Below are 18,060 nucleotides of genomic sequence, written 5' to 3' on the forward strand. Positions count from 1 at the left end.
AGTGCTTTCTGCTGGGGTCAGGCCCGTGGGGTTCATTGTCATCTACAGCCACATCACAATGGGGGACATGGGAGTGGCTTGGATTTCTAAAAGTTAAGGTTATTGTGTGAGCCCTAAAGCAGAAATTCCAGCTCTCTAAACATATTTTGCCATAGCATGGGGTTTGTGCCTGTCAGGAGGGGGAAAGGGTCATGTAATCCAGGCATGCAGCACTGGATTAAATTATCATGTGCTACAGGGTATTAAATCTCAGAGTTTGCTCTCCTTTTTGGAGGGGAGAGAGATTTCTGTGACAGAGCAGCATTGCTGCCAAGCTGAAGGAGGCTTTTGTTGTAAAACAAAATAGGAATCAGAACACTCAGTGCACACCTGGCTTTTAGTCATTGCCAGAGAAGGTTTGTGTACAGCCCTGGCAGCTCAGGGTGCTCCAGAGTGTTTGTAGGGGAAGAGGGGCTTGGTGCAAGGGAGACTCAGGTTGGACATTGGGAAGAACTTCTTCATGGGAAAGGTTGTCAGTCATTGGCAGGGGCTGCCCAGGAGGGCGATGGAATCCCATCCCTGGAGGTGTTCAAGGGGTGCCTGGATGTGACACTCAGTGCTCTGGTCTGGTGACAGGGTGGGGATTGGTCACGGGTTGGACTTTGCTGGTCTTGGAGGTCTTTTTTAATCTCAATGATTCCCTGAAAGCAAAAGCAAATGGAAGCCAAGAGCTTTGCTGGTGCGTTGCTGGGATGGTCAGTTCCACTGCTGGGAGAAGGTGGAGGTGCAGCCGGGCGTGTGGAGCATGCTGGGGCTGCGCAGGGCGCAGAGGCAGCACGGGGCCGCGTTTGAGATTTCCGCAGCCGCGGCGTGCCGAGCGCTCGGGCAGCCAGGCAGTGCCAGGCTCCGCTCCTGGCCCGTCCCGCTCCGCTCCCCCGGGCTCCGCCGACGCCCTGTTAATAATTACTAGAATGTACTTTCGGCCAGGTTATTTGTTTTCCCTCCTCATGATGTGCAAGAGCGGATAATGAAATTAATTTGCACACTTGGTGAGTTTGCAAAGCCGGCTTCAGCCACGTTGCCACGATACTGCGGCAGGGCCGGCAGCTCCCGGGGCCGCTGTTTGCACAGCCGGGGCTGCTGCCGTGGGCAAACAGAGCCCGGAGGGAGCTGGGCTCTGCCCAGCCAGCAGAAAAGCTCCCTGCAGAGCCAGCACGGAGCGTGTGGGCAGTAAAAGCCCTTCCAGGCTGTAAAACCCCTTTCCAGCCTGTTAAACCCCTTTCCGACATGGAGTGTTTGATGCTGCTGATTCCAACCAGTTTAGTAGGTCAGCAGCCCAAGGAGGAAATTCCAGTGTTGCTCCTGCAGGTTGTGGAGCTCGTGGTGGGATCATGTGGAGCCCTTTGGTGAATTCAAGTGTTTTGTTGTTGCTTGTCTTTAAGCCCTGAGTCCTGTATCCCCCAGCCCAGGTGTGTGCTATGTGAACCTCGGTGTTCCCAGGAGCACAGGGCAGTGCTCCCTGGGGCTGGCCAGGCTCTGCTGGGCAGGTTTCAGTCAGGAGGTGTCTGGTGAAGCTGCCCAGTCTGTGGGATTCTCTGGAGAGGTGGATGAGCTTCCCTGTGCAGTGACTGGGAACTGCAGCTCTGACATTCCTATCTCCCTCACCTTGGCTAGGGGGCAAAATCATTTTGGGACAAGATGTGGTTGGGTTGTTTTCTGTGCTGTAATTCACCACACAGGTAAGGGACCGAGCCAAGAGCACAAAACTCTGCCAAAGGCTGGCACTCCTGTCCTGTCCCGAGGCCCCTGGGGCTGAGCCCTCCGAGGGCACCAGCAGCATCTGCTCCCTGGTGCAGGGGGAGCTCAGCGTGGCTGTGTGCTCCTGAGCCAGGTTCTGCCAAGGGTTCCGCTCTGCTTTGTGAGAAGGTTCAGTCCTCAGATCACAGGGAGAGCTGGCTGTGCTCAGCTCTCCAGGCTGTGGTTCCCCTTTGCTTGCTGTGATCCTGCTGGGACTACGTGTGCCAGGTGTGCCAGGTTGGCCTGGCACAGACCTGGGGGACCAGCAGTAAATAGTACTGCTCCTGTTGTTCCATTCCTACCTGGATCCTTGTGATCCTGCTCCAAGGCTTGGCTCCAGGTGTCCCTTGATTTTGGTGTGGCTGCAGCCTGGCTTTGAATTGCTTTTGGGGTAGAGGTTCCTATCACTCCTGGCTTATTTTCCCCCTGCCAGGGTCACAAAGCCTGGCTTTGATCCCTCCCTTCTCCAAATTCTGCTACCGAGTGCCACGTGTTCACCCCAGGCTCCTCAGCCCGGGGGAGGCAGGCGGATCCAGCAGGCAGCTGGGAGACAGACCTTGCTTTTTAAGGAAGACAAGGAGGCGGCAGAGAATCTGTTGGGTTTTTTTCCCCCAGTTTGCCACACGTATGTGTTGTCTGAGCTTTGCCTTTTGGGAGATGCTGGGGCTCCTGGGTGAGCTGTGGTGGGGCTGTGCTGGGGACACCAGCAGGGCCACACATGTCCCACCATGGCATGTGTCTGGTCAGGTGCTCCAGGTATCCCTAGAATTACAGAGTCATGGAATAGTTTGGTTTGGAAGGGACCTTAAAGCTCATTTCGTCCAACCTTCTGCCATGGGCAGGGACACCTTCCACTAAAGCAGATTGATCCAAGCCCTGTCCAGCTTGGCCTTGAACACTTCTAAGGATGGAGGATCCACAGCTCTCCATGGCACCTTCAACAAGAGCTCTGTAGAGAAAATGGAGTTTCCTCCATACAAGAACATGCCCTTTTTGGTAAATGCATTCCTGTGTCTTTATATACAATAGAGCTCCTTCAAAAGCTGTGTGATTTAGGAGATGGAAAGCTACAGGTTTGTGGAAAACTCACCTTGCTTTGAGTATTTACAGACCAGCAGCAGGGTTGTGCTCTGCCCAAACCTCCCTGCCAGCCCCTGGCCCAGGATGGCCCCTTCCCCTGGGCTGTGACGCATGGCTGGCCGGGGTCCTGGCACAGAGCTGAGCCTGGTCTGGGCCTCCTGGCACAGAGCTGAGCCTCCTGGTACAAAGCTGAGCCTGGCCTGAGCCTCCTGGTACAGAGCTGAGCCTCCTGGCACAGAGCTGAGCCCAGCCTGAGCCTCCTGGCACAGAGCTGAGCCTCCTGGTACAAAGCTGAGCCTGGCCTGAGCCTCCTGGTACAGAGCTGAGCCTGCCTGAGCCTCCTGGCACTACCATAGCCAAGTCACCATGTGCTGGACCAGGAATGGGAAAACTGGACTGGAGGTTTGGCTTTGGGAACAAGAAGAGCAGAAGTGGGGAAGGTAACAGGCTTCTCCCAATCCACCTGGCAGCAGAGGGTGTGTGGTTTGCTTGGAGGAGCTCAGGATTTGTGTTTTCTGTGCTGGCTGTGGCACGCAGAGCCCCTCAGCAAGCGCTTTGCTGTCACACAGCTCGTTCAGTAGTGATGGGCTGTCGTCAGCAGCACAGCTCCAGCTGGAGCTCAGCTTCCAGCTCGAGTGAAACAATCAGGAAATCCACTGTTGGTGTCGGTGTGTCAGGGCTCAGAGAGCCACCGTGGCTTTTGGAGTGGTACAAAAGGTGTGGTGACAGTTCTGCTGCTGGGAGGGAGCACCAGCAGCTGAGGACAAGGGCAGCCAGCTCCAGGTGAGCCCAGAAGTGTGCACAGGAGCCCTTCCAGGCCCTTCCCTGGCTTTCCCTCCCTCCTGCCTGGGGCAGTGACTGCGGCTGGAGCCGGCGCTGGCCCGGCCTTGGCGCTGTGCCGAGCTGCTCCGTGGTGCGTGCCGTGCTTGGGAGAAGGGCTTCCCTGCCGGGCGCTGCCCTGGCACCAGGCTGGAATTTCTCATGGCCCAGGCTTTTCCTCATCTCCCCAGGTGCCTTCCGTGCTTACAGAGTTCCAGTTCAATGTGAGCTGTGAATCAGTCTTAGAATCATGGAGTGGTTTGGGTGGGAAGGGACCTTAAAGCCCCTCTCATCCCCCCCCCTGCCATGGGCAGGGACACATTCCACTAGAGCAGGTTGCTCCAAGCCCTGTCCATCCTGGCCTTCTGTCCATGTGTATTCAGTTGTTGCCCTGTCATTTAAAAGCTGACAGTAACATGGCAAACAAATCCCAGTGCTGCTGCAAAGTGTTTTGTACATGGATCAAATGTGAGTCTGGAATCTGGAAGCCACTGGCCTCAGTGAGAAAGAAGAAACAGGAAAACAAAACTCCTGGGTTTGCAGACCCCAAATAAGAGGGAATCAGTGAAGTTCTGTGCTGGGTTTTCCCCAAAGCCTGATGCCTTCAGGGCCCCTGTGTGAGATTTGTTCTGTTTGGGCCTTGTTCCTGAATCCACCAAAAATATTTCTGAGGCTGCCACACTGGGAGGAAGCACGAGGATGCTGAGATGGAAAGAAGGGTCCTGGGAAGAATTGTGCAAGAACGGGAGAATGGGGAATGTTTTGCTGCCATTACCATGGATTTTCCTGCTCACAGCTGGGAGAAGATGTTACTTGGCTGTTGCGACATCATGGACTGAAACCAGATATAAACACAATCATCCCAAAACTTCTGTCCAAATCCCCCAAGGCTCAAGCAGGGATTTCACTGGGGGGTAGCTGGTGTTGCAGAGCCCTCAGTGGAGGGTCTGTTGATTTGAAGGACCCTGTTGGGTCATGACACCTTTTGCAAAATATTTTTGGTTTCTCTCTTATGTAATGAATGTGCTTGGTTGTGATCTCCTCTTGGGTTTAAGAGCTTAAGTCATGTGGTTTATTTGTAGCTAAGGCTGTTTCTTGTCCTAGATGTGGACACACTGAGCAGGACAGGAGTCTCAGTGGGGTTTTACTGGGGGCTGTGTGTCCATTAAATGTGTGTGTGTCCATGTGCACACGTGTGTACAGAGATGGGCACTGGGAATATGGAGTATTTATGGTGTGGGTGACACAGGTCACTGTCTGGGCACCGACAGCTACTGCTGTTTCATCTGTCACCCTTTGGTCCATCCTGGTCAGGAATTGTCTGTGCTCACTGGTTTCTCTGCCTTGAAAATGGGGTCTGGCTTGTTTCTGGGGCTTGGCTGATGCTCCTGAACCCCTCGAGCTGTGCTTGGGAGCCGCAGCCACGGCTCTGTGCCAGGCATGGGGGGCAGAGCCCAGCTCCCCAAACTGTCCTGGGAATGGAGCTGGTTCTGCAGATCTGTGGGGGTCATATTTTGCCAGGATAAAGCAGCCCTAGGGGATCCCTGTCTTTCCCAGCTTGTGGGACCTTCAAGATCTGACGTGCATCCTGGTGAGCTGCAGGTGAAGGCTTCGTCCTCCCTGGACATCTCAGCCCAGCAGCATCACGTTTCTCCCTTGTTCTCTTTATGCTGCGTAGTTTGGGCTGTGTTTTTCCTCCCATGTGCAGCAGTAGTGGGAATAGTCATGTGGAGCTGGTCACTGTTTTAAGGAGGTTGATGTGCAGAAACTTTAGTGGTGACTGTGCTGGCAGATGTGGTTACAGCTCTTTTTTCTAGCTGAAGCCTGATGAGTGTCCAGCAGAAGCCGAGAGGAGATGGGAGAAGTGCAGAGTCCTCCCTGTCCGGCAGGTTTTGATCTGGGCTGCTGATCCAGGGCCATCCCAGGGAGGACAGCAGTGTCATGATGAGCTTTCCCACCCTGGCTAGCAGTGGTGCAGCAGGGCCCTGTGCTGCTCCAGAGGTTTCCACATCACAGCTAATCCTGCTCCCAGACCGCAGCCCGGAGCACTGACTCAAAGTACAGTTTTGTAACTTGGCCAGGAACCAGATCATCGGCAGCATCCCGAAATGGAGCAATACCAGAGGCAGCTGTGGACAGATAATTGAGGGAAGGGTTTGTGGGAAAAATTGCTCCCGGAAAAACCACACAGGCGAGTGGCTGCTTGTGGGTGCAGGGCACTGTCAGGGCTCTTCTAGTTTGGATTTTGTGTCTCCTGAGAATGATCCCAGCTGGAAGATTCTGAATCACAGTGTGGTTGAGCAGAAATTTCCAAATATAATCCTGTTAAATAGCAACACTTGGTGCAGTAGAAATATGTTGAGTTGTCAGAATTGGAGACCACTGATCTCTTGCTGGGGCTGGAGGAGACACTGGGAGGTCACAGGTGTGGGGTTGTGGCTCAAATTGAACCCCTTAGCCAGGATGGGTTTGTGTGGTGGAGCCATACTGGAGAACCATGGAGGAGCTGGACGTTCATGGTGCCCTGCAAGGTCATGAGCATCATCTTCATGGTGATCCTTGGAGACCTGGGTGCACATCCATGTGCCTCAGCTGCTCCTCTTTGTTGTTTTCTGCAGGTCCTGAGGAACTCTGGGAAGGGGCATCTGTCCCACAAAAGATTGAAATACTAACAGCTGCTGTAATTCAGTAATATTATTTAATTCAGTTTAATTTGAGTAACTTAGGCTGCAGAATCACTGTATTTTGTTACAGTGAGGGTGGGCAGGCCCTGGCACGGGTAGCCCAGAGCATCTGTGGCTGCCCCATCCCTGGAAGTGTCCAAGGCCAGGGTTTGGAACACTCTGATGTAGGGAAGATGTCCCTGCTCGTTGCAGGGCTGAATGAGATGGGCTTTAGGGTCCCTTCTGTCCCAGACTGACATTCCATGATTCCAGCAGTAGGTTTACTTGGCTGGTGTGTGTTTGAGAGAGCAGCAAGCCTTGCCCAAGCCAGTCATTGCAGGATATCAGGAGGTCAGGATGTGTGGGGTAAAGAATAAATATTTTTGGAAAGGTGTAAGAAAGGACAGTTACGTGGGACCAGGCAGTGACTGGGAACAGGAAAGGAGAAGCCGGGCAAAGAGGTGAAGAAAGATGTGTCATCTCTAAGAACTCCTGGTAAGGAGCGACATTCCCTTTCAAAAGCCAGGAGCAAACAGGTGACAGGTCCCCAGGGTAAGGAAGGATGTGGAGTTGGTGGTGAGGACATGATGGAGCTATGACACCAGCTGACAGTGCTGTCCCACCGTCTGCACTCCAGGAAACACGGGCTCTCCATCCTCCTTGGTTGGGGTTCTGCCTCTGAGAATTAGCACCTTGCACTGCTCTATCTCAGTAATAGCTAATCTTTGTGATTGCCCATTGTCAGGTGCTGAGGAAACACCTGTGTTTGCTGTGCAGGTTTGCAGGTTTGCTGCTCCCAGCTGTGTACTCACTGTGGAAAACCATGGACTTTGCTCTTCCGGAGCCGAGCTGCAGCACAAAGAGCAATTGTTCCTTGTTCCCCAACTGCACGTCCTTCTGGTGCTCACAGGCAGTTTTGGGGGCTGACTGTGGCTCGTGTTGGCCAGACAGGTGGAGGATGCTGCTGGGACAGGTGGATGGATGCGCTGGTGGAGCAGCCTGAGCACGCAGCAGGACAGTGATGTTTTTGAGAAGCTGTGGCTGCCTCATCCCTGCAAGCGTTGGGTAGGGATTGGAGCAGCCTGCTCTAGTGGAAGGTGTCCCTGTTCATGGCAGGGGGTGGAAAGGGATGAGCTTTGAGGTCACTTCCAACCCAAACCATTCTGGGATTCAGTGGTTCTGTGTGTTGAAAGACATCAGCTCTTGGTTTTTTGCCTTTGCTTTCCAGAGCTGGGGGACAACTGTCAAATTGTGGGTGTGAGTTATTAATCTGAGGCAATTTTCAAAGATTTAAGACAGCATCCTTAAAAGGAGACTGTAGTATTAAAATTTTCGTTTTTCACATGCTTGTTCCTATTCCAGCCTTTTCAGACCAAACAAATGTGTTGGATCTGTGCAAATAATGTCTGGGGCTTTAATTGCATCGGGGGGTTTGCACGGGCAGGAGCCTCCAGCCAGCTCCCTCCTATTCTGGCATTTCAAGAAGGCTTCACAATCTTTTTTACTCCAAGCTGGCGGGGTACAGGCAGGCTGCAGTGCACAGATCGTGGGCATGAGCTCATTTGTTGTGGCTTCAGATTGAATGGCAGGAGTTTGGCTGCTCTGCAGGAGGGCAGGGAAGGAGGGCTGGGTCCAGGAAAGGCTGTCATTCCCCTTGGAGATACATCTGGAAATGTTCTTTACTCTTTCCTGTCACGGTGGAGCAGTTGCTCTGAGAAGCTGCCCCATCCCTGGAGGTGTCCAAGGCCAGGTTGGAAGGGGCTTGGAGCACCCTGGTCCAGGGGAAGGTGTCCCTGCCCATGGCACAGATAAGGATGTTGGGGTGTTTCTCACTGGTTCCATGAAGCAGGAGGGGTAGGGATGGGGAGTTTAAATATCCATAGGGTTGGTTAATGAGGAGCCGCTCTCCTGTCGAGCCCAGTGTTGGTGTTGTCTGGCAGGGGCTGGAGTCTGTCTGTGGGCTTTGTCCTTGTTCTTTGTCCCTGTCCCAGTTTGCCCTTGTCCTTCACTGGAGCCTGTCCTGGCTAATGGGTGCCACTGCTCCCACGCTGCCTGCCGGCTGCCCACATGTCCTGGGGCTGAGCCAGCAGTGCTTTCATCCTCCTCCTCTTCCTCCTCCCTCCAAGGGGCAGATGACACCCCCTTCCCTTCCATCCCTTCTGGGACCGTGGCCTTTTGAGGTCCTTCACAGACATATTTGGTCTCAGTGTGTGGCTTGGACTTGGTATTTGCCCTGGGCTAAATAAAAACCATTTCCAACTGTTTGCTTGGCCCAGTGAGGGGACAGGGGACGGTGGTGGGTGGGTGTGCCCGGGGCTGGCTCTGCAGAGCCCTGCCATTCCCAGCCAGACTCACTCTGCACAGCTCCAGCCCTGTTCCTGGTTGTGTTCCAGAGAGTCCTGTTCCTCCATCCTCTGGGAGGCTGCTCGGGGTGCTGTGGGGGCTCTGACCCCCACCTGGGTGTCAGCCCTGCTCCTCCAGCTCTCTCCTGGCTGGCAGTGCTCCATGGGCTGGCACCACCACAGCCTTCCCTGCTGGATCCAGCCATCCTGAAACAGCAGGAGCTGCCATACCCAGGCCAGTCCATCCCAGGGCAGGCTCCCCCTCTCTCTTCACCCCTTTCCCAGGGGATTGTGTGGGATCCAGCCTCTCCAGCAGCAGGGTCTGCTGTGGCCAGGCTGGGGGCCTGGTGTGCACCGGGCTGGCCCCTGGCCAGGGGTAAACAGCTCCTTTGTTTTCCTGGAGAAGTACGAGGGATTATATTCTGTTGAGCTCACTCGGTCTCCCACTTGGTATTGTGCAGCCACACGTAATGGGCTCCTGCAAGGAGCTGGGTTAATTGTTTGTGACATAGGAAGGGTGCTGGTTGTCTCCTGTAGGGAGGTGAGCTTGAGAGGGGCATCGTGGAAAGGGGGTGGCTCGTCCAGCTCCTAAATTAGGAAGGATTGAAGCCAAATTGTGGTTCTGCAGCCCCAGATTTGCCACTCTGCAAATGCTGTCTCGAGCTGGGGAAGGCTCTTCCAGCCAGGAATCTGTGCCTCCCCTCTGACTCCTATTAAACGTGCTTAAAAATGAAACGAACTTATTAAACGTGCTTAAAAATGAAACGAGGGCTGCGTCGTTGTCAGTAATTGTTGTGCAAATGTGATACTCCCTGCAAGCTGTGGAACAGGCCAGGGCTGTGTTTACCCGGAGAGGCAGCCGGCTTTCCAAGTGTAATGAGTCAGCTCCGCGAACAGAAGGGGCGCAGAATTAATCTGGCATCCGTCTGGCCTTTTCTCAGTTAAACAGGTTTTGGAAGCTCCACGTGAATAGGTGCCTACCCTGGTACAAGCAGCCACAAAGGCTTGGGAGTGGGCAGGATTTTTTTGGGAATGCATTGGCAGAGTGCAGATCCTGGGGTGCTGTGAGCCCTGACGTGGGGCTGGGTTTTGGCTGCTGCTGGGGGCACAGTGTGGCTGGTCCCATCGTCAGCAGAGGTGAAGCTGCTTGGGTTTAATATCCGTTACAAGGAGTAAATAAATTTCCCTTGCCCAGCAGTTCATCTGGATTTCCACCTCTTAGATTTGCAGCAAATATTGAAGGGAATATTGTCCTCTGCTCCTGCCTCCTCCCAGGCACACGCTCCTGTCTCCTGTATCTGCACCTTAATGAGCCCCTGTAAGAGAAACCGAGGGGAAATAATTCTTCCATGTTCCTTCCCAGCTGGCTAATGATGCCTGGCAGAGAGAGATTCCTGGGGCTGGGAATGGCTGGAGCTGCTCCTGCAGGGACCCAGTGGATGTGCAGCATGAGGGGGACCCTGTGGGCTCTGGTGGCTGTCCCAAAGCTCAGCTGTTGAGCAGTGGGGCACGAGGAGGTATTTTCTGAGTTCCCAGAGTTTTGTTCCTAAATGGGGATAACAACCTTCCCACAGCCAGGCAGAGGAGCTGTGGAGAATCCCAGAGTGTGCCTTGGGAAGCAGAGTCTCCTGCTGGAAACACCAGCACTGTCTGTGCCTGCTGCTTTGCTCTGGGAATTGGTGCTGCTTCAGGGCTGGGCTGGGGCCTCTGAACCACCTTATAAAACAAAACAAAAAAAACCACCAACCCAAAGTGTCCCAAGGCCTCTGAGGTGTAAATGGAACAGAAATTTTGAAGGGATTTCCAGAGAACTTCTAAATACAAGACTTCTCTCTCTCCTCTCTGAGAATTCCCATCTCCCTGGACAATTTCCTGCATTGTAGCTCTGCAGAGCTGCTGCTGTAAGATGTAAATGGTGCAATTTAGAGCTGGCAGGTGACAATTATGTTGGGAACAGTTCCTGTCTGTTCCACTCCAGGCTCAGGCCAGGATCCCAGTTGCTGTTGGGGTTGCTGGGGGTCACTCCTCACAGATATCCCCCTCCACTGATGCTTTCCAGCCTCTGCTCTGGGGAGAGGAGATATTCTTGCTCACCTGCAAGGGCTTTGGCTGCAGCTGGTGTTCCTGAGCCCTGCTCCAGCTCCTGCCTCTCTGTATTTCACACGGCAGTTGTCTCCCAGCCCTGTAACCAGGCAACACAGGAGGAGCAGGAGTGCTTTGTCCCCTCCAGGTGGCTTTCCCAGGCCAGGGTGCAGGGCAAGGTGAGGAGCTGTGAAAAAGCAGTGCTGGAACACCGAGCCCTCCACGCTCCCTGCTCCGGCCTCACGATGGCAACACGTTCATAAAGGGCATTTTTAATGGGGGGTTGTAATTTGTTTGGTTCTGCAAGTGTGTCTGGGAATTCAGTGTGGCAAACTGGGGTGCAGGGCTGTCCCAGCCCGGGTGTGTCCCCCCTTCAGGACAGAGCCACGCTGCAGGAGCCTCTGTGTGGGCTTGGGGTGATGCTGTGGATGAAGAGCAGCAGGGCTGTTGCTCTTTTGTGGGATTTGATCCCTTCTGGGCTATTCCTTGCATATGAAACAAGCCATGTCTGCAGCTGCAGGATCCAGTTTGGAGTTGGCCTCTTCTCCCAGGAAACAAGTGATAGGTTGAGAGGAAACAGCCTCAGGCTGTGCCAGGGAAGGTTCAGGCTGGAAATCAGGGGGAATTTCTTCATGGAAGGGGTTGTCAGGCATTGGAAGGGTCTGCCAGGGGAGATGGCAGAGTTCTCCTCCCTGGAGGTGTCCAAGGAAGGCCTGGATGTGGCACTGAGTGCTCTGGGCTGCTGACAAGGTTGGGATTGGGCACAATGGTCTTTTCCAAGCTCAGTGATTCTGTGTGATTCCACGTGTGATTCCTTGCAGCACCTCTGTTACTCTCTGGGAAGGTGGCAGGAGCCTGCTGCAGCTTTTTCCACATTTGAGGCTGCTCTGCCATCCTGGTGTTGCCATCCAGGGCTTGGGAGGGGGTTTATCCCCACGGGGAGTGCCTTGTCTTTCCCCCCACCATGCAGAGATCCTTCTGAGATGTCTGACCTCCCTTTTCCTCTCTCCTGACAGACGGTTGATGATGAGGCGATGGCAGCATAAATGAAGATCAAGTAAGGAAGGCAGAACGATGCCCAAGGGTGGGTGTTCTAAAACACCACAGTCAGAAGATTTCTCTCTCAGCAACGACATGGTGGAGAAACAAACGGGGAAAAAGGTAATGTGTTTGGGCCACCTGCCCTCCTTTGGGGTGCTGCTCTTTGAGCCGGGATCCTGAAGCCATGGCACGGTTTGACATGGCAGGAGGCTGCCCTGGGCTCCTGCCTGGGGATTTTCATTGGTGTGCTGGTGCTCTGCCAGCTGGTGGGGTTGGGTTTGTTTCCCTGTGGCTGCAATCCTTCCTGGGAAGTGCTGTGCTCACCTGGGCCCGAGTCAGCTGAGCAGCAGGGGCTGCTTTGGAAGATTCTCTTTTGCAAGTTCTGTGTGTTTTTAGGGGTTTCTGCACTCCGCTGTGGAGAGTGATGTGGTGATGGTGCAAGTGTGTGCTGGGTGAGGGAGGAGCTTCTCCTCCTCTGGGTGGAAATCCAGGTCCTTGTCAGCACGGCTGCTCTGGCTTTCCCCAGCAGCTCTGCTGGACCAGGCTCAGCCTGGGAGTTGCTCTGCTGAAATTGCTGCTTCTGAGAGTTGATCTGAGATGTTGTCTGGTTTTTGGCGTGGCTTAGGTGAAACTACTGAGATGAAATCTTAGTTTAAGGATAAATACCTTCACACTTCTCCTCTTCATCCCATTTTGCTCCAAGCATGAGCCCAGTCTGTTCTCATTCAGTTTTTTCCCCCTTCTCAGTGTCAGTAATTTCCAGTCAATAGCTGTGCAGAAAACTGTGCAAATGTTACCTTTAAATAAACATGAAAACCTACATCTACTGAATTCTGCTAAGGAACAAATCTCATCCCCTTCCCTTTCATCTCCTCGCTCCAGTTTCTCAGCATTCCCCTGGGAGTTTCTGCCAGGCCCGGGAGCTGCAGCTGAGCATGGTGAGCCCCAGCTCCATCACTTCCCCTGCAATCCCACCCCAGTGGTGGCAGTAATGTATGACTGAGCTCACATTATTGACAAAACGAGAAAAATACAGAATAAGCCCCAGGGAAATCCCAGGTAGGATTTGGTTATGGAGCACCTCAGAGTGGCATCTGCCACATTCCTCTCTGTGTCACTGTCACTGCAGGAGTGCTGTGGGGCTCCTAGGAGGGGCAGAATCTGGGATTGGGGATGTTGTGGGGGGAACAGCTGCCTGGCAGCACTGGGAAGATGCCAGCCTTTACCCTGGCAAGGCAGGCAGTGCCCAGCAGTGCAGGATATGTAAATACAGGCTCGCTCTGCGCCGGGTAAGAAGCTTAATGCTGGCGCAGGTGCTTGGGGAGGGAGAGGATCAGTTGGAATATGAATCAGCTCCCATTTTATTCCATCCACTCCGGCAGCTTAAAGGCTGCTGTTATTTACAGAGCAGGTTTGTCGAGCGCGCGGGGCACGCCGGGAAGCGGAGTTATCTCCTGCTGGCTCAGTAACTGGGACACAACTCCTGCCTCCCGTTCAGAGTGCCACTCTGAGGGGACAGGGCACAGCTCTGCTCCTTCAGTTCTGCCTTTTTCAACACAGGAGATGCTCACAGGCTCTTGTCCTCCCGGGGCTGAGCTGAGCTCCAGCCTGAGTGGCTTTTGCCCTGTTTCTGGTTAATTCTGAAGCTGAGCTGGAGCAGTGACTCAGGGGAAAAGCACTTCGACCTCCTCCCTGCAGACGCTGTTGTACCTGCCTGTCAGCAGCCGCTGCCTTGCATTTATCTTGCCTTTGTCAACACGTTCAAAGGCCCGAGCTGGGCCTTGGCACAGCTTCCCTGAGAGGCTGGGGAGGGAGGGCAGAGCCCGGGTCAGGCACAGGGACCCGCCGTGGGCACGGGGAGAGCCTGGCAAAGTGCTGCCAAGCAAGTGTGCTCCTCTTAATGGGACCTCAGTGTCAATAGTTGATTTAGCATTAAACAGGCTTTACATGCCTGGGCTCTGCAGCTCTGGCAGATGAGGAGGGTCCTGGTGCTGCAGTGGGCTGAGTGCCACGAGGGGGCTGGCCTTGAGCTGAAAAAGAGGAGGTTTATGTGGAATATTGGCAAGCAATTCTTCCCTGTGAGGGTGGGGAGGCCCCTGGATCCCTGGAAGTGTCCAAGGCCAGGCTCAGTGGGGCTTGGAGCAGCCTGGGCTAATGGAAGGTGTCCCTGCCCATGGCAGGGGGTGGAACATGATGAGTTTTGAGGTCCCTTCCCAGCCAGACCATTCCAGGATGCTGTGATCACCACCTTTTACACCTGAGTTCTGTGCTCCATCCCCTAGCAGGCTCCCAGGGGAGCTGCCCTGCTCCAGAGGGCTCCTGGAGGACAGGCTGTGAGCTGCTGCCTTACAGGAGGGAACTCCTGGCTCTCTGCTCCTGCCCCTCCACGAGGGCCTTGGGAGCTGGTGGGATGCAGCCCTGGCAGTGAAGTGGATTGCAGAGCCTGTCTGAGGGCGTCGGGTGCTCCGTGCTGTGGGATGAGGAGCTGTTTCTCCCAGGCTTAGTGGAGCCCTTATAAGGCTGCACAAGCCTGCCCGGGGCGGGCCTGGCAGCCCTGGGCTCCTCCTGCTCCCTCCAGCCTGGAGGCTTTTGTAAAAATCTGCATGCCATATATGAATAATTCTCCTTTCTGGTCTAGATCCGCAGATCCCCGTAGCAGGAGATTACTCATGACTGAGGCAGAGCAGAGCACCACAGCAAGGGTTATATCAGTTGTCAGAAGCATTTCCTGATGGGCCTGGCCTGGCTGCGTGGTTACACCGTGTGCTCAGCACAGCCTTTGCTTCTTTATGGGGAAATGCTCCCTCTTGCAGAGTCAAAAGTGCATTTTTGCTGCAGTGAGCACCAAGCAGAACAGCACTTACCCCAGTTTTTGCTTGTAGGAGCTGGCAGAGGTTAAAAAAAACTGAGGTTTTTCTCCTTCCCCTTCTCCCCTTTTCAGAAAAGGGAGCATGGTCCTTATTTTTCAGTTCTTTATGAATCCTCATGAATCTGTAGTGCTGTCAGGGCTTTCCAGGCTGGATGAGTGAGTGCTGGGCTCTGTGTCCAGCACAGAGTCACCCACCAGGGTGTGAAACCTGCAGGGCTGTCTGGGTGACTGAAGAGATGACATTTCAGTGAAGTTAATCAGCCCGTGCTCATCACTGGGTCATATTTCTTACAAACTTTGGTGCCCGAGGCTCACAGGAACAGGGCTTCAGTTCCAGTCACCTCCACGCTCCACGTTTTATTGCAGCATTGATAACAACACAAATTCAAACTTTCTGGCATTTTGTGTGTGCTTGTGTTGTACTCTGGCTTTGGGCAGGCTACGGGGGGCCCAGATTTAGGGAATTGTTTGGTTTTCAGCACAACCAGTTGCTTTCTGGGTAAAACTGAGTCCATTCCTTTTTGTGACACAGGGTGGGAACTTTCTGCCCCCTCTCCCTCCCCACTGGCAGAGCCAGGACAGACCCACTGGTGCAGGGAAAGTCCCTCTGTGGCACATTTGCTTTTTGCAGCGTGGGTTGTTTGCCCACAGCAGGAGCCTGACGTGGGGCATGGCCCGGGGCACCAGCCTTGGAGCCCTCCTGGGCTTCTCCTCCCAGGCTGCCCAGGCTGGTTTTGTTCATTGCTGCCTAATTTTTACTGACATCACAACCTGAAATGCTTGGAGCTCGTTTTGGAGAACAAAGGGCTTTGGGGATTTCCATGGCTGGCAGTGCAAGTCTCTGCACAAGCTCTGGGCTGCGAGTCAGGCTCTGTCTGAGCAGGGTGACGGGGCTGGGAGTGCACATTTCTTTGCATGGCTTTGTAAATCATAGAATCATGGGTTGGAAGGGATTTTAAAGCTCGTCTCATCCCTTCCAGTAGGTCAGGTTGCTCAGAGCCCCATCTAAATGGCTCTGTCTTGCAGAAATCTGCTTCAAAAAACCCCCCAGGGTTGTTTTTGCTCTGAGGACTGGCCTTTGGCCAGTTTGTGTGCCACAAGTGCCCCGAGCAGATTGGTATCAGGGGCTGTGGTGCTGCTGGGAGAAGCCCTTCCATCCCCACCCTGCAGCATCTCACTCTGGGTGCAGCTGGGGCCAGTTCCTGGTGGGTTTGTGCTGCAACCGCAGCAGCTGAGAGCAGCTTGTGATGCATCTTTTCACTTTTGCAAGAGTAGCTCAAGGTGGCTTGTTACTCATATAGTAACTCTACTGCAAGTGTAGTGTGGCAGGAGGGGATTTTTGCTGCACTCACAGCAGCTGCCTGCCCTTTGCCAAAGCAGCTTTTATTAACACCTGCAAAGAGGAACTTGCTGCTGCTGCTGAGCTCTCGACTCTTCCCCATCCCCAAACTCCTGTCCCGGCCTTGGAGAGCCCCAGCTCTTACACAGGGCTGTTCTTACAGCTTGCTCTGCAATGGCAAGGCCAGGCTGGATGGGGCTCTGAGCAGCCTGATCTAGTGGAAGGTGTCCCTGCCCATGGGCGAAAGGGTTGGGATGAGATAAGCTTTGAGGTCTCTTCCAACCCAAACCATTCCAGGATTTTGTGATTCTAATTTGGATTTGTTCCATTTGTGAAACCTGATTCCAATGAGTCTGAGCTTACTTTAAACATGAGAAGGCCTAAAAACGAAGCCAGGTTTTACTCGAGTAAAGGACAACATTATAGAATTGGAAATAATTAGGGAAGTAAAGCTTAAAATAAGAAAACGAAAACTTTCAGGAATGGGACTCTCCAGCTGCCTTGATGTTCCACCCAGTGCTGCAGGCATCCCCAGCAGGTCTCTGCTTTCCAGGGGGAAGCAAAGTCTGGATCTTCCTTGCTCCAATTAGTAGAAAGGTTATCATTGTGCTACTGTAGGAATTAATCTTCAAAGCGGTGCCGGCGCTTCCCTGGCTGCCTGCTGCTGAATTGTGCTGAGCTGGCTGGAGCAGCAGCTCCCAGCCTTGGGGTGGAAGCAGAGGCAGCTCTGCCCGGGCGTGCCCAGCACCAGGATTCACACACACACTGCCAGGGCCACGCTGGGCTCACCCCTGCTCTCAGGACGCTTTCTTCATGGTTCTTCTGCTCTGTCTCTCCTCCCACAGGGAGATTTTAACAACGTGGCTTTAAACTGACAGAGGGCAGGGTTGGGTGGGATTTTGGGGAGAAATCTTTTGCTGTGAGGGTGGGCAGGCCCTGGCACAGGTGCCCAGAGCAGCTGTGGCTGTCCCTGGATCCCTGCAAGTGTCCCAGGCCAGGCTGGACAGGGCTTGGAGCAGCCTGGGATAGGGGAAGGTGTCCCTGCCCAGGACAGGGCTTGGAACATGATGATCTTTGAGGTCCCTTCCAACCCAAACAATTCCATGATTCAGACTTTCTGAATGAACTGTATTTTTACCTGTCCTGCCCTTTTTCTCACTCCTGAGTGCACAGAGATCCCAGGCAGCATTAATCCAGCAGAAAACCTACCTATATGTCTAAGAGCATCATTGAGATGCTTCTTGAACTCTGACAGCCTTGGTGCCCTGACTGCTTCACCCTGGAGGAACCTCACAGACTCCTGTCTGAAGTGTTCAGAGATGCCCTTTATTCAGGTAGATAGAAGGGAAAGTTCAGACTGTGAATGGCCACTGTAGAAAAAGGTGCATTATTTATTTGGTGGCTTTTTTTTTTTCAGGCAATATACACATTTTATTTTATTCCTTTGATAAAAAATTTCATAGAATCCTAGAACTAGGACAGACCAGGGTACCTGCTCACAACATGACATCCCAGGCAGGTGATGGAAGCTCTCTGCCCTCACTGCCACCTCAGAGCAGTAGAAGTGGCATCATTTTTTAGTCCGAACTATTTTTGTTCATCTCAGAAAGCATAAAAAGCAAAAGCTTTTCAGCGTGGAGGGTTTGGAGGAAATGCTGGAGTGTTTGTGTTGGCTGTGGGGGCTCTGTCCCGTGGCTGCAGGGCTGTGCTCGGCGGCTGCTCTCCAGCAGGGCTGCCCTTGCTGGGGCTCCGAGCGTGCCTTGGCTGCCTCCCACCCCAGAGCCCTGTCAGGCAGGTTTGTTTCTCTTGCTTTACCAAAAAAGGGATTCCCCAGCCCATTTCCTTCATCCCCGCTGGCCCCGGGGCTGTCACGCTGCCTGTGGTGCAGGGATGCAAACACATCCCCCTGGGGCACTCAGGGGCTGAGCTGTGGGCTCCAGACACACACGGAAAGAGGAAGGAGCGGCGGTGACAGTGACAGCACAGTCCTGTGACTGCTGGCACTGGGGCCACCTGCCAGGCAGCAGGACTGTGCCTCTCTAAACAAGG

The 18,060-nt window shown here is 53.8% G+C and overlaps 1 protein-coding gene across 2 annotated transcripts in view; it reads left to right on the forward strand.

Annotated features, from left to right (window-relative positions):
• The window catches only part of ANKRD11 (ankyrin repeat domain 11), a 120,823-nt gene that overhangs the window by 76,359 nt on the left and 26,404 nt on the right, over positions 1 to 18,060 (forward strand). For both annotated transcript variants that reach the window (XM_039696463.1, XM_039696464.1), the window contains exon 3: positions 11,779 to 11,923. In XM_039696463.1, the coding sequence (XP_039552397.1) occupies positions 11,837 to 11,923 (87 nt within the window). In that variant the 5' untranslated portion in view covers positions 11,779 to 11,836. The remainder of the gene's footprint in view (positions 1 to 11,778; positions 11,924 to 18,060) is intronic.

This window comes from Passer montanus, unplaced genomic scaffold, assembly GCF_014805655.1.
Source record: "Passer montanus isolate IOZ18808 unplaced genomic scaffold, ASM1480565v1 scaffold98, whole genome shotgun sequence".
NCBI classification, from domain to species: domain Eukaryota; kingdom Metazoa; phylum Chordata; class Aves; order Passeriformes; family Passeridae; genus Passer; species Passer montanus.